Source organism: Paramisgurnus dabryanus, chromosome 10 (assembly GCF_030506205.2).
Source record: "Paramisgurnus dabryanus chromosome 10, PD_genome_1.1, whole genome shotgun sequence".
Lineage (NCBI taxonomy): Eukaryota > Metazoa > Chordata > Actinopteri > Cypriniformes > Cobitidae > Paramisgurnus > Paramisgurnus dabryanus.
The window spans coordinates 13,031,004-13,046,607 of NC_133346.1; the positions used below are offsets into that span (position 1 = coordinate 13,031,004).

Sequence of the window (15,604 nt, forward strand, 5' to 3'; positions counted from 1 at the left end):
CGAAAATCTGCTTCCCTCCTTGAAACGATCTGACAATCTCGGTTCTGGCTAGAGACGATACAGCTACGGGCAAATCTCGCGAGACGTTGGGTTTTGGTATATGTTTGGAGGTAGGGATTAGGATGAAAAAACGGTTCTGGCTAGATAGGATACAGCGTACGTTACGGCATAAATCCCGTAAAATTTTGGGTTTAGGGTTAGGTTTGGAGGTAGGATTCGAATGAAAACAACGCTCATCCGTCGAAATTTCACGAGATTTTGGCCGTATATGTGTACCCTCTAGCCACAACATACGATCTCTTTTTACTTCCGGTCACGTGGACCAGGCTATGGAAAAGATAGGAAATTATTAGTAAAGTAGAGGTACTTCATGTCTTCACAGCTATAAGAACGCATTTCTCCTCTCTAGGGTTTAAATGATTTCTGTGCTGAAGACTGTTAGGGTTACAGTACATGTGATTCATTCTCATCATTGTCATGTCTTGCTGCCATCTGCTGCTGCTTTGGATTGCATAAACTAAATAACTAAGATGTTTTTACGTCAGCTTTAATAAATATATGAGCATGTCTGTGAAATCCACGTTAAAGTCTCATAATCTAATTATAATATTTTGATCATCAAAGTTTGATTTTATTTCGATCGTTGATATGACCTTACTCAGTCAGTATTAAAGATATCAAGTTTATAGTTTCACAGAATGTTCTTTACACTATTTAGGATGATTTTATGAAAAGAAACATTTTCAATGATATCACCGTAGTAACTGTTGTATTTTAATTTTTTTTTAGAAGAAAAGTTTTTAAGATTCATGCCATATTATTTATTAGGTAAGGAAGGGACTACAATGACACCAGTTGCATGTTTATATATACATTCAGTCACTGATCAATATTTGTTGACATTTTATAAAACCCACTAATTTATCATAAGCTCTGTGTAAATAAACATCAGAAAATAAGGCTACTAACCAACACTTAATGTTTAAATAAAATTCTATGTTTGAGACTAAAGGAATGCACCCTGCCTGGGGGTGGGGGCCACACCCCAAAAAGTTTAAGAACCACTGATCTACAGTGAATGTCCCAGAAAGCGACTGAGAAAATCCTTAGGATGTACCACCACAGAAATAAATGTCATTAATTTATTTCAACGCCATTACAATGAAGATAAACTAATGACGACACACCACACAACATTATTAATATTTCTATAAACTATAATAAAACTCTAAATGAGAAATCTTGAGAGTCGGTGGTCTACCATACTGAAGCACAATGCCTTAAATGACAACTCGTAACCTCTAGCACAGATCTTATTGTAAAACATGAACAATGCAGCAATCCTGCGCAGTGCATCTTACAGTACATACTTTGAGGATTTAAACTGCCATATGAATGGATTGTTAATGTTACCGACTATTAACAGTGATTTGGACATTTTTTTTTACATACAGGCAAATACCCCGAATCGGTTTATATCTTATTTTTAAACACATTAACTTAAAAGTGGAAAAAGCCATCTAAGTGTTTCTTTGTGTGTGCACATTGTAAAACAACAGTAGTGATTTTTGACTTTATTGAGCACCATGCGGCAGTCAGTCATGTTTATCCATATTTGTCACTTCTACACAACACTCAATAACGTCCAGTCTTCGAAACCCATCCAATCTTCACAGTCCCTGAGAAAATATGTTACTATACTAGCAGCACCCTCCACCCGACTGTTGTACAGGGGTGCTATCGATCTTAATATCAGTTTTCTCTGCACCACCCGAAGCTCCCGGTCTCATTCGTTTCTTTATTTCTTCTGCCATGGTCATGAACGCCTGCTCCACGTTTGTGGTGTTTTTGGCACTCGTTTCAAGGAAAGGGATACCAAGAGAGTCAGCAAACTCCTGCGAAGAAACAATCCAAAAATACAGTGTGGGATGAAGTGCCAGCTGTGTTTTAAGAGTGGTTAATGTATAATGCGTGTTTAAAGGAAACAGTTCACTAGACTTTTTTAATATGTCAAATAAAACTTTGGTGTCCCCAGAGTACATATGTGAAGCTTTAGCTCAAAATATCATATAGATAATTTATTATTATAGAATGTTTAAATTTGCCACTTTGTAGGTGTAAGCAAAAATGTGCCTTTTTTGGGTGTGTCCTTTTAAATGCAAATGAGTTGATCTCTACACTAAATGGCAGTGCTGTGGTTGGATAGTGCAGATTATGTGGCAGTATTATCCCCTTGTGACATCACAAAAGGTGCCAAATTTCATAGACCTATTTTTTACATGCCAAAACTTAGTTACTGGGTTGATCTTTTTCACATTTTCTAGATTTATAGAAGCACTGGGGACCCAATTATTGCACTAAAACATGGAAAAAGTCAGATTTTCACGATATGTCCCCTTTAAGCTAAATTTAACAGAATCAAATAGAAAACATTACAGTCAATGTATGGGGCCTCAACTAATCTAAGGAGGAAGTCTTGTGGTTGTTACCTTTGCTGTTGTATAGTCCACAACTTTTTTTGTAGTGAGATCACACTTGTTCCCTACAAGTAGTTTGTTGACATTCTCACTTGCATACCGATCGATTTCCTTCAGCCACTGTTTCACGTTGTTGTAAGATTCCTTAAACACAGGCATATTACAATTTTCACAAATGTGTCCGGTTTAAATATTCACTTCTTTATTCTTATAAAAAGGTCTTACAAACCTGGTCCGTAACATCATAGACAACAATGATCCCGTGAGCTCCCCTGTAGTAGCTGGAGGTAATGGTGCGAAATCTCTCCTGTCCGGCAGTGTCCCACTGTAGACACAGACAATGCTCAAAATATCTGTCGTTTAATATTAAGAAACACTTTGTACATCGAATCCTAGGGTCTGAAAACGTACAATTTGCAGTTTGATAGTCTTTCCATCCAACTCAATAGTTCGGATCTTGAAATCCACCCCGATGGTACTGATAAAACTCTCAGTGTATGTGTCATCCTGGAATTGAAGAATTAACCCATTGAGAATCAACAGTAGCCTATATATTACTCTAATAAGGCAAAAAGTCATTTGTACAACAAAATAAAGCACCTACCGCAAATCGCAGGAGGATGCAGGATTTCCCAACACCAGAATCTCCAATCAGAAGCAGCTTAAATAAGTAGTCACTGTTGAAAGATGTAGAAACATCACTTTTCAATTCATATATATATATATATATATATATATATATATATATATATATATATATATATATATATATATATATTTAGATTGAAATCCAGGGTAGTCTCAATCTAAATATGAGATTAGGAGCATTATTTTAATCTCTGCCATGGCCTTAGATATCAAGGTTATATTTTCACAAAATGTTCTTTACATTACGTATTATGATTTTATTTAGAAAATAGTAAATCACAGAACAATGTCTTTAGTTGAGTTTTCACAGGCATGGTCACACAATTGTTAATAGTCTCTCCAGTAGTCTGAATGCTCAGAAGAAATACAGCAGAGCTGTCAAGACATAATTTATAAGCGTTTCCTATTGGAACATTCATATCAGGACTTTAACTCCAGCACAACAATGAAACCAGTCACCACGACCATTGCTGCGTAACACTTACATTTTGTCTCAAGGTTACTAAAGATATTTTCAATATTCACATTATGACATCAATATTTACATTATGACAAAGTAACACGACTTACTATTCAGGGTTCATGATGTGACAGCAAACAGATTGTTATTGTTTGTCCGACTGGAAAAAGCGCTCCGGGTCGCCTAGTGTTTACCGGCTGACTGAGCGAGTATTTTTTTATCTTGAAGACGCGGTTAAAAGAGGATTAAGTTTTTACTCTGTTTATAAGGTCAGCCGTGATGCTTTTACAGATCTGATGTACAATCAAACGAGTCTGCTTTCCTCACTCTCTACTCTCTGGTTTTACAGCCGCGCAGGTGCGGCAGTGACGGATAATAGTGCGCAGCTACAGATGTAATTCTGATCAGCAGTCGCCTCCTAGTGGTGGGATCCATGCATATGTTATGATGTGACTCGGTCCCAGTCTGTAATTTTTTGTCATTTACTGCTTTCTACATAAAATCATCCTACAATATGTAAAGTAAAGAACATTCTGTGAAAATATAACCTTGATTTCTTTAATACTGGCTAAGGCCATGTCAAAGAATGAAATCAATGTACTGTATAGCAAACTGTATTACATGCATTGTGGATTTATGTTATTTAGTATGTACATTTTGTAAAAGCGTACAAGTTGATCACAGAAAAAATGACCAGTCTACCTAAAATTACCCTATATTTATTCATTTTACGTCGTTTTTGTGCTAGTTTGAATGTTTTGCAACCATAGGATGTTGCTGAGGCATCCAATATGGCACAAATATAAATTTCTCTGGCCAAAAAATATTTTAAATATATGCTAAATACATTTTGTAGTATGTTATGCTCAATTGAATATATTTTTTTGAATATGTAAATATATTTAGTATTAACCTATATCAACAAACCAGTCAACATTCAAAGTATATCAAAACCTTTTATAAAAGTTTACATAAAACCAATCCCTAATACCCATTCTTGTTTTAGGACAACTTTGATTAACTTTTTTTATCCACTTCAAATGTTGACTAGTATATTTCAAAATGTATTTTAAGGGCAAGCAAATACATTTCTAATTTTACATCCCATATGAAAAATTATTTTAAATATATTATTGCCTAAATATATTGTAAATATATGCTAAATAAGTTAATTTAATAAAGTATATTTTTAAAGTTAAAACTATATTTAATTTGAACTTTTCAAAACTGTTATGTTTACGGGATCGCAACATAAAGTTTTTCTTCCAATGCAACGTGAATATATTTCCTTGAATTCAAATATATGGATGGATAAATATATTTTTAATGCTTTAAAATGTATTTACTTTAAAATATATTTCAAAATATACAAAAAAATATATCTGTAAAAAAATATATTTTGTAAACATATTCCAAAATAAATTTCAGCAAATGTATTTTTTGACAATTTTTTGTATATTTTGAAATATATTTAAAAATATATTTTTTGCCGTATGGGATTATTTAGTCGGTACATTTTCATTTAGCAGACGTTTTAATCCAAAGTGATTTACAGGTATACATTTGTTTCCTGGGTTCAAACCCATGACTTTTTACGCTGCTAACACAATGCCCTGCCAAAGTATTCAGGAGCATTTTTCTTATTATAAGTATGTCTAAGGGTTACTGGTTATTATGCAGTTATTAGGGCATTGATAGATAGACACAATGGTGCTCTTGGTAGCTGGATGGAGAACTTACATTTAGACAAAAAGACTTCAAACATCATCAAACTTTATTGAATATCCTAAATCTTAAAATAGGAATGAATAACACTTGAAAAATATCAAAAAATTACAGAGAAAAAATATTTTTGTATATCTATAAAACAACCCATAAATATTTGTAAAATTTAAAACAGAAAATGGCTTTATTATATAAAAAAGCCCCTTGTCAAAAGGTATTAAACCTCTAAAGGCACTGCAATGCAAAAGTACATTTGGAGAAACTTGAAATAACATCTTTACAGATACTGTCTGATAAAACACATCAGATAATACAATTTGCAGCTAACACAATACAGAGACTATACCTGCAAACATGGACAAATAAATAACTTAACAACAGAAAACTTTGGCACAAGCCTCTTTGTCTTTCAAAAAAAGTGTCAAATTATCTTAATTGTCCCACCATGTAGAAAAACATTCCTTTTTCAATTGTACATAAGGAGAGAAAGCAAGTTTCATGAAGCAAATCCAGCAAAACAATGCCTGGCATGACCAAAAGTGATAAATGTCATATTTCTTGCAAGCTTTTCAACGATGTGTGAGACTTCTCCTTTCTTTATTGTTTCCCGTGTGCATTGAACCCACCAGCAGCTATTGAAGTGTGCAAGGAGCTTTTGTTTATTGATAAGTAAAACATAAGGCAAAAGAGAACTTTTCAGATTTCAAGTAATATTGCTTATTAACCAAACTTGTGATGAAAAACCATCAACAGGAAAACACTGAAAATCTTAAAACTTAAAACGTTCAAAAAATAATTTCACTAATCATCTTGACTTGAAATGGTATCCCCGGAACTACTGTTCCTGAAAATGTCTTCAACATAAAAGACTTTCTTACATGATCTTCAGGCAAAAAGTCTTTGACAGTTTAAAGGCACACTCACGTCCTGGTGTATTTAAAGATTTACACTTTTAAAAAAATAGTCCTTGGTGTGCAGTGTGTGACACAATGAGCCACAGTTTCATTACAAATTCCAGCTTTGTGCAATTATTGAAGAACACACTTTTCCTTATTGCTGTATTTTCTCTTTCTTGCTTCCAGACCTTGTTGCAATCTCTCATCTTCCTCCAGAGCCCTGCACATAGAAACACAGTCAGTGCTTAAAAGTTTCATTCAATGATTTTCATAATCTTTCAAACCTTTTGATCAGAAAGCATATGCATATATGTCCAGTAGGAGGCCAGAATAGATGGAAACTAGAAGAATGGGAATAGATGCATTTTTTTAACTTACCCTCTCTCCTTGGCATCCATGTCTCTGACCAGCTCATCGCGCTTGTTGACCAGAGACACCAGCTCTTGCAGTAGTAACTGTTCTCTGTGCTGCTGGGCCTGCGTCTTCTGCCAGTCTGATAGATTAAATATGATGGATGTATAAGTGATGGTCACAACTGAACTGATGCCAAAGTGACCACTCTTTCAATAACTGTTGCTCACCTTCGATAGCCATCATGGCTCTAAGTTCTCGCGTTAGCAGCTCAAATCTTCTTTCTAAATCCTGCTCTTCTTGCCTGCAAGGTGAACATACTTATATTGAATATGTCTGTCTTTATCAGTGGTGAATGTGACTGGGATAATCAGTGGAACATACAGCAGCTCCAGATGGTCTTGTCTCCTGATCAAAGCGTTCTTCTTGTTAACAAGAGTGAACCACTCCTGAATCAGCTTCTCTTCTTCATCTTTATCACTTCCTGTTTAACAAAATATGGGATGTTTATGGTCTGAACTCAACTCAACTCTCAGAACACAACAGCAACAATGTACTGATCGATTCTGTGCGGATTCATGATTCTGTACCAAATGATTCTGTACCGACTAATCCTTTACTGATTCTTGATTTTCTGATTCTTCATTCTGTGCCACAGTAAATCTTGATGTTGATCTTATTCTTGATTCTGTACTGATTGATCCAGTACTGATTCTTTAATCTGTACTGAATGATTTTGTTCTAAATTATCTTGTTCTGATTGTGTACTGATTCTTGCTTCTTTACTGACGGATTCTGTACTGACTGATTCTGTGTTGATTCTTAAATCTTTTTATTCTGTACTGATTACTGATTATGTACTGACTGATTCTCTACTGAATCTTGATTCTGTACTGACTCAATTCCGTGTTGACTCTTATCTATTGACTGATTCTGTACTGATCGATTCTCTGCTGATTGTTGATTATGTATTGACTGATTCTGTACTCATTGATCCTGTACTGATTCTTAAATCCATACTAAATTATTCCATTCTGACTGATTCCGTACTGATTCTTGCTTCTTTCCTGACTGATTCTGTACTGATTCTTAAATTCATACTAAATGATTCCATTCTGACTGAATCTGTACTGATTCTTGCTTCTGTACTGACTGAATCTGTACTGATTCTTTACTGAATGATTCCATTCTTACAGATGCTGTACTGATTTTTGATTCTGCAATGACTGATTCTGTACTGATTCTTAAATCTGCGCTGACTCTTGATTCTGTACTGATTACTGATTATGTATTGACTGATTCTGTACTTATTGATCCTGTACTGATTCTTAAATCTGTACTAAATGATTCCATTCTGACGGATTCTGTGCTGATTCTTGCTTCTTTACTGACTGATTCTGTACTGATTCTTGATTCTGTACTTAGTGAATCTGTACTGATTCTGTACTGAATGATTCCTTTCTTACAGATTCTGTACTGGTTTTTGATTCTTTACTGACTGATTCTGTACTGATTCTTGATTCTGTATTGACTGAATCTGTACTAATTCGAAACTGAATGAATCCATTCTTACAGATTCTCTACCTATTCTTGATTCTTTGCTGATTACTGATTCTGTACTTATTGATCCTGTACTGATTCTTAAATCTGTACTAAATGATTCCATTCCGTACTGATTCTTGCTTCTTTGCTGATTACTGATTATCTATTGACTGAACTTGTACTGATTCTTAAATCTGTACTAAATTATTTCATTCTGGTTGATTCTATACTGATTCTTGCTTCTTTATTGACTGATTCTGTACTTACTGAATCTGTACTGATTCTGTACTTACTGAATCTGTACTGATTCTGTACTGAATGGTTTAATTCTTACAGATTCTGTACTGATGCTTGATTGTGTAATGACTGATTCTGTACTGATTCTAAAATATGTGCTAACTCTTGATTCTGTACTGACTGAATCTGTACTAATTCTGTACTGAATGATTCAGTTCTTACAGATTCTGTACTGATTCTTGATTCTGTAATGACTGATTCTGTACCGATTCTTAATTCTGTCCTAATTCCCTATTCTGTGCTGACTTTTGATTATGTGCTCATTCTTGATTAAGTATTGACTGATTCTGTACCGATTGACTCTGTATTGATTCTTGATTTTGTGCTGACTCAATTCTGTGCTCATTCTCACTTCTGTATGGATTGATTCTGTACTGACTCTTGATACTGTACTTATTGATTCTGGGCTTATTTTTGATTCTGTACTGACTGATACTGTACTTATTGATTCTGTACTGGCTGATACTGTACTTATTGATTCTGTGCTATTTTTTTATTCTGTACTGACTGATGCTGTACTTATTGATTCTGTACTGACTGATACTGTGCTTATTGATTCTGTGCACATTTTTGATTCTGTACTGACTGATACTGTACTTATTGATTTTGTGCTGATTTTTATTATGTATTGTCTTATTCTGTACTAACTAACTACTTATTTTTGTTTCTGTGCTGATTCTCGATTCTGTACTGATTCTCAATTCTGTACTGACTGATTCTGTACTGATTGATTCTGTACTGACTTTTGGTTCTATGCTGATTTTTGATTATGTATTGACTGATTCTTTAATGAGCCTTGATTCTGTGCTTATTCTCGATTCTGTGCTGATTCTCGATTCGGTGCTGATTCTCGATTCGGTACTGATTCTCAATTCTGTACTGATTCTTGATTCTCTGCTGTTTCTTTATTATACGTAAATTCCTGATTCTATACTGATTCTTAAAATGCGGAGACAAAACCTTACATGCCGCTTCTATTTAATATAGCAACATTTCCACTACTTAATAGAGCTAACTCCTTAAACATTCTTAACACATTTCATCTAACAATTCTCTGCTATAAAAATTAGGATGTTACATTATCATTTACTAATCCTAAAATACTTATTTTCTCAGAATAAATACAAGCTCTCACACAGCCAAGGTAATCTTGCCATAATGATCTTACCCGATTCCATAAGCCTCCTGAGCCTCTTCTCTACGATAGCAGCTCTACTATCTATGTGCTTCTGTTCTGTTTCCAGGGCCTGAAGTTCACTCAGCACATACTGATTGGTGTCCTGCAGGCACTAGCCAGAAAGTACCACAGGAAGACATACATAAAACAAGACAAGAGAGCCACAGAGAAACAGAAAGAAGACACGATGGACAGGATGAGATGCAAGAGTTGAATAGTAGGATATTGAGAGAGAGACAAAGTAAAAGTATAAAGACAAATACAGAGTTGACATGTAAACAGTAACATACAAAAGTAACAAAACACAGAGAACACAACAGGACAAGGAAGAGAGAGAGGAAAAGACAGGCTTGATTTATATTAAGATAAAAATTTGTTAAAGTCCCCCTGTGATGACATGTATATATCTATGTGGTGATGAGTTTTAACTGATAAAATTATTGACTACAGGGAGACTTTAAAACATGCAGAATAATCATGGGATGGAAACAGGTCATGCATCAGGATTTAGGAGGTATGATCTGCAAGTTGACTCTTCATTTGAATATTGCAGACACAGACTATTTTCTTAACATTCAACATGCCCAGATAGCCATGTCAATTTAATGTTTTACTATAAGACAAAATTATTCAAATAGATACTTTACAAAACACACTTTTGTAATTGTGAACTGTCTGAAGACTGAAAACATACTGACCATTTTTTCAAACTGTGCTGATTTTCGCTGGTTTGCTTCATGGTGTTCTGCAGGCAGTAAATGGGGAAACAAATTAAAGAAGTGTGAAATGTTACGGAAAAAGAGAAAAACATGTTTCAACCAACCAAAATTTATATTATAGATACAATAAACTATATATGAGATTACCTGTATCAGCATGTTCGGTGGCAGCTGTTGAGCCATTTGTTCCTTCACCCGCCAGCTCACCTTTACCAGTCTGAGATTGAATAACAAGTGAAGATAAGAACATCATATCATTATGATTATTAAAATAAACTAATGTCTACTGTTAAGAAAACATGTAAACAAACTCAAATGTAGCAATTTGATCACTCCAAATGTTTTTGCCCAGTTCTTATATAACTAACTACCCTGAATACTTTATAGATGCACATGGTGAATATAGTGGTAAGAATAGGATAGTCAATAGCTTCAATACGTTTTTTGTAAATATCGGTCGTGATTTGGCAGCAGGAATCCCAGACGTACAAATTGAGCATAATATAGAAAAAATTGAGAATAATTCTAATACAATCTTTCTTTCTGTAGTATGTGAAGATGAGTTAGTGGACATTGTCCATAAGTCCAAAAATAACTATTCTATGGACTGCCATGCCATTAACATGGCTATAATAAAGAAAGTGATAAATAATATCAAAACACCATTAACACATATTTGTAATCTGTCCCTCACAAATGGCTGTGTCCCGAAGAAAATGAAAATGGCAAAAAGTTATTCCATTATTCAAAACTGGAAAAAACACAATTTTAATAATTATAGACCAATTTCATTGCTTCCTCAATTTTCAAAAATTTTAGAAAAGATTTTCAATGCCAGATTAGAAAAATTTGTTGAAAAATACAATCTGATTAATGAAGGCCAATATGGATTTAGAAATAAAAGGTCTACATCTATGGCCATAATTGATGCAACTGAAAAATTATCAAAGGCTTTGGACAACAAAAAAATTACTATTGGAGTATTTATTGATCTGAAAAAAGCCTTTGATACTATTAATCATGCCATACTACTTAAGAAATTAGAAAGATATGGAATACGTGGGGTGGCTGGAAATTGGATAAAGAGCTACTTGAGTGACAGAGTACAATATGTAGAGATGGGTGAATTCTCCTCGGAGTGTTGTGAAATTTCCTGTGGTGTCCCTCAAGGGTCATTATTGGGCCCAAAATTATTCAATTTGTACATCAATGATATATTTCAAGTTTCTAAATTAATTATGTGTGTATTGTTTGCAGATGACACCAACATCTTTTATTGTGATGATAATTTGGACAAGGCCATTAATATCATTAATACGGAATTAAGCAACATAAAAAATGGATGGATAGTAATAAATTATCTTTAAATTTAGATAAAACAAAGGCTATATTATTTGGTAATTATATGAGTAAAACGGACAAAACAATTGAGATAGAAGGGATACAAATTGATTATGTTTCTGAGATTAAATTTCTAGGAGTTACAATAGATAATAGACTAACCTGGAAAACGCACATTAGACACATACAAACTAAAATCTCCAAAAGCCTTGCAATAATAAATAAAGCTAAACAGGTCCTTGATGTCAATATACTACGTACACTGTATTGTACCCTGATTTTACCATATTTGTCTTATTGTGTGGAAGTATGGGGAAACAATTATAACAATGCAATCCATTCATTATGTATGTTACAAAAAAGGGCTATACGTATTATAAATAAAGCTACATTTTTGGATCATACAAATCCACTTTTTATTGAATCAAAGTTATTGAAACTACAGGACTTAATTAAATTACATACACTACAATCGTCATATAAAGCATATTACAATCTATTACCTGTGAACTTACAAAAGTTATTTATACAGAGAACAACTGCATAGCTTAAGGAGGTATGGCAATTTCTTAATACCAAAAATAAATACTATTAGGAGGAGTTTCTGTGCGACGATACGTGGTATTAAGTTATGGAATAGTCTCAGGCATGAATACAAACAATGTCGAAGCTTAAATCAATTTAAAGTATTGTATAAAAAAATGGTCTTAACAAATTACAAGGAGAGTGGGGCGTAATTGTGTGCGTAGCATTAGTTGTTGGTTATGTTATTCTATCCTATGGATAGTTGGTTTACCATTGTTGGTATTATGAGACTTGTACGGAAATATTTATGGGTTGATGAGGTTGTGTATTTTACCTTTTAGGTATTTAGATTACCATTGTTGGTATTATCAGAAGTGTATTAACACGGCTGTATATTGTGTGGCTGTAATATCTTACCGTACAGGTATTCTGTTTACCATTGCTGGTATTAATATTGTCAATTGCGTGTGCAATTTGCAAGGGATGTGGTATCTGCATTAGTTTTTTTCTTGTTGTGTTTCTTTTTTTGTGTGTGTACTTTTTTAGTACACAGTTTTAAGCATTTGTTTATTTTTTAAACAGCACATTGGAAAACATAAGTTAAGCGAAATTTACTCTTAACTCTTTCCCTGCCATTGACAAGTTATCTCATTAATTAACAGAAAACATTTGCATAAAAAGTGAAGCCAAAAGGTTATTTAATAATTTTAAACTCTGTGTATGGTTTGATAATCATTCTGAATCTGATCTCTAACAAATTCATTCACAAAAATGCAATTATTTCAGCTTTTTGCTAAACAATTTGTATCTTTAAAGAAACATATCCATATTTAAGAGTTTATAAGCAGAGAAAAAATATAGATATAAAAAGTTTTTTTTCCCGTTTTGTTTGTTTGTTTGTTTAAAAGCAGAGGTTCTGTTCTTTCATTTGATATATTTGTATGTTTATATATTTTTAGAAGAAAATTTTCCTCGAAAGCATTTTGTGAAACTTTTGTGAATATCACAAAAAATGGCTGGCGGGGAATGAGTTAAAAGAGAAAACTACTTATAAGGAAGCTAGATTTTTTTTGACATCTTTTACCTCTTTTGAATCTGTCTTCTCTATAGATTCGCTCCTTCGCCGTGACCGCTGTCTCTTGACCAGATCTGCGTCTCGTAAGTGCCCTAAGCCTGATTTAGAAGCCGTCGTGTTTGACCTCGGAGGAGCCACTGGAGTCTGCACACTTCCATCCGTCTCCGATCCCTTGATTGCTGTATCCTTACTACCGTTCTCATCTGCCTTTCCTGCACGCCTAGTCCGGGGTGGAGGAACGAGGCCTCCGTTATGCTTCGCCACAGTATCTGTTTGATCCTCTCCCTGCGGCTCCCTGCTGTTACTCTCCCCAGACAAAGCTCCTGCCTGCAGCCTCTCGGCACAAAATTTAGCTGCAACATCCACGTCCGGCCCCCGGTTGGGTTCGGCTACCGCGTAGCTGGACTGACTGTTGTTCTGTTCGATCTGCAGCACGCTCAGTTCCTGCCCGGTGAAATGAGCACGGATTTGGCACAGATACGTCATGACGATCAAACGATCTGGTACGGAGAGAAGCACCATGTCTGAAGGCTCCAGCAGACGAGAGATTCCCAATGATGCGAAACCATCAAAAGCCTGAAACATAGAAGATGGATGTAGTTATGATTTATGTTCAATGGTTCTTAAAGATCTAAAATAGCAACAGCACTGGAACCAAACTTACTTTTTTGTTGTTTTCCTTTATGTTGTGAGGCTCCAATGCATTAAAGGTACTAAAAAACAAAAGCTTGGTCAGTAGATGGCGAAATCAATGTATAATTTTTGCAGGAATTACATAAATGCGTTGAAATAAATTGATTTACTAAAAAATAAAGTGCAATAGTTTTATTTGATAAATTAATTTAAAACTCACATTAAATCAGGGTGGAAGTGATGCAAGATAGCACAGAACGCCAGGCCGTTACGCCAGGATGTGCTGAAGTTTGTAATTTTTATTCCCTTATAGTTTTTAGCGATCTGCTGACACCATTCCAGCAAGGACTGACTGGATGTCACCAGACCAGGACTGGGCAGTGGACTTGCAAACTGTGTAGAAAAACATATGTTAAACCTGGAAAGAAACAGTGATACTGTCAAATATAAAAGACAAACGCAACTCACTTCCCAAGCAGGTACTCCCGAACCATCTTTAATGGATTCTTCTAGTTTCTTTACTGCTGTGAGGTCCACTGGTGCTGGAATTTTCTTTTTGCCGCGCATAGGAACTTCAATTTCCTGGGATGTGCCGGTCTGTCCGTTAACATGTACACTGCCAGGGCTCTTAGATGGGCTCTCAAATCCTTTATCCTCTGGTGTTTTAATGAAGGACTCCTTTGGCTGAGGTAAATCAGACCTGTCAAAAGAACAAAACATAACATACCAAGTTCAGCTTTTTTATTTAGGGCTGCATAACAACTAATCGCAACTAATCGTTTGCAGAATAAAAGTTTTTTTGTGTATAATAATTATGTATATATAAATACACACACATGCTTGTAAAATTTTAAGGAAAAAATATTTGTATATATTAAGTAGTCATATTTATGTATAATATAAATTATATATAAATATAAAAATGTATATACACATATACATGCACGTGTGTGTATTTAAATATACATAATTATCATACACAATACACACACACATATATGATGTAAACAAAAACTTTTATTCTGCAAACGATTAGTTGTGATTAGTTGTTATGCAGCCCTATTTTTATTATACAATATATAATTAATGTATTTGGTTTTAAGATAACAATTTTATTCACAGTAAGAATTAAAGGGCCAATATTATGCCCATTATGACAAGATGTAATATAAGTCTCAGGTGTGCCTAGAATGTGTTTGTGAAGTTTCAGCACAAAATACTTCACAGATAATTTATTATAGCATGTCCAAAATGCACCTATATGGGCTGGAGCAAAATCTAGCTGTTATCATGTCTGTACCTTTAAATGCAAATTAGTTGAAGCTTAAAGGAATATTCCATTTTCTTAAAAGAAAAATCCAGATAATTTACTCACCACAATGTCATCCAAAATGTTGATGTCTTTCTTTGTTCAGTCGAGATGAAATTATGTTTTTTGAGGAAAACATTGCAGGATTTTTCTCATTTTAATGGACTTTAATAGACACCAACAATTAATACTTAATTCAATACTTAACAGTTTTTTTCAACGGAGTTTCAAAGGACTATAAACAATCCCAAACGAAGCATAAGGGTCTTATCTAGCAAAACAATGGTCATTTTTGACAAGAAAAATAACAAATATACACTTTTAAAGCACAACTTTTCGTTTAGGTCCGGTCCAGCGCGACCTAACGTAAATGCGTAGTGACGTAGGGAGGTCACGTGTTACATATATAAAACGCACATTTGCGGACCA

General features: G+C 34.4%; 2 protein-coding genes across 15 annotated transcripts in view; both read right to left on the minus strand.

The window, feature by feature from the left end:
- Nucleotides 1-1,128: 1,128 nt before the first annotated feature.
- rab1bb (RAB1B, member RAS oncogene family b) lies at nt 1,129-3,970 on the minus strand. The gene is made up of 6 exons (XM_065258253.2): nt 3,696-3,970; nt 3,082-3,154; nt 2,889-2,984; nt 2,707-2,802; nt 2,490-2,621; nt 1,129-1,895 (listed from the first exon to the last, which is right to left on the minus strand). The coding sequence occupies exons 1-6, from the start codon at nt 3,707-3,709 to the stop codon at nt 1,701-1,703; spliced, it is 606 nt and encodes a 201-aa protein (XP_065114325.1). The 5' UTR covers nt 3,710-3,970; the 3' UTR covers nt 1,129-1,700.
- Nucleotides 3,971-5,341: 1,371 nt separating this feature from the next.
- Nucleotides 5,342-15,604, minus strand: part of ehbp1l1b (EH domain binding protein 1-like 1b) — a 35,395-nt gene continuing 25,132 nt past the window's right edge. For 13 of the 14 annotated variants that reach the window (XM_065258129.2, XM_065258163.2, XM_065258155.2 and 10 more), the window contains 11 exons: nt 14,335-14,566; nt 14,087-14,259; nt 13,898-13,946; nt 13,243-13,809; nt 10,440-10,509; nt 10,272-10,318; nt 9,565-9,685; nt 6,942-7,041; nt 6,788-6,861; nt 6,585-6,699; nt 5,342-6,426 (listed from right to left, as the gene is read on the minus strand). In XM_065258129.2, coding sequence (XP_065114201.1) covers nt 6,339-6,426; nt 6,585-6,699; nt 6,788-6,861; nt 6,942-7,041; nt 9,565-9,685; nt 10,272-10,318; nt 10,440-10,509; nt 13,243-13,809; nt 13,898-13,946; nt 14,087-14,259; nt 14,335-14,566 — 1,636 coding nt within the window. In that variant the 3' untranslated portion in view covers nt 5,342-6,338. The remainder of the gene's footprint in view (nt 6,427-6,584; nt 6,700-6,787; nt 6,862-6,941; nt 7,042-9,564; nt 9,686-10,271; nt 10,319-10,439; nt 10,510-13,242; nt 13,810-13,897; nt 13,947-14,086; nt 14,260-14,334; nt 14,567-15,604) is intronic. The other variant, XM_065258138.2, reaches the window with a different exon arrangement.

What these genes read in the sequence shown, in the direction of transcription:
- rab1bb (XM_065258253.2), bottom strand. An exon ending in TCTATGATGTTACGGACCAG is followed by an intron (nt 2,622 to 2,706) that starts GTTTGTAAGACC and finishes CCTGTGTTTAAG; the next exon opens with GAATCTTACAACAACGTGAA. An exon ending in TGGACTATACAACAGCAAAG is followed by an intron (nt 1,896 to 2,489) that starts GTAACAACCACA and finishes GTTTCTTCGCAG; the next exon opens with GAGTTTGCTGACTCTCTTGG.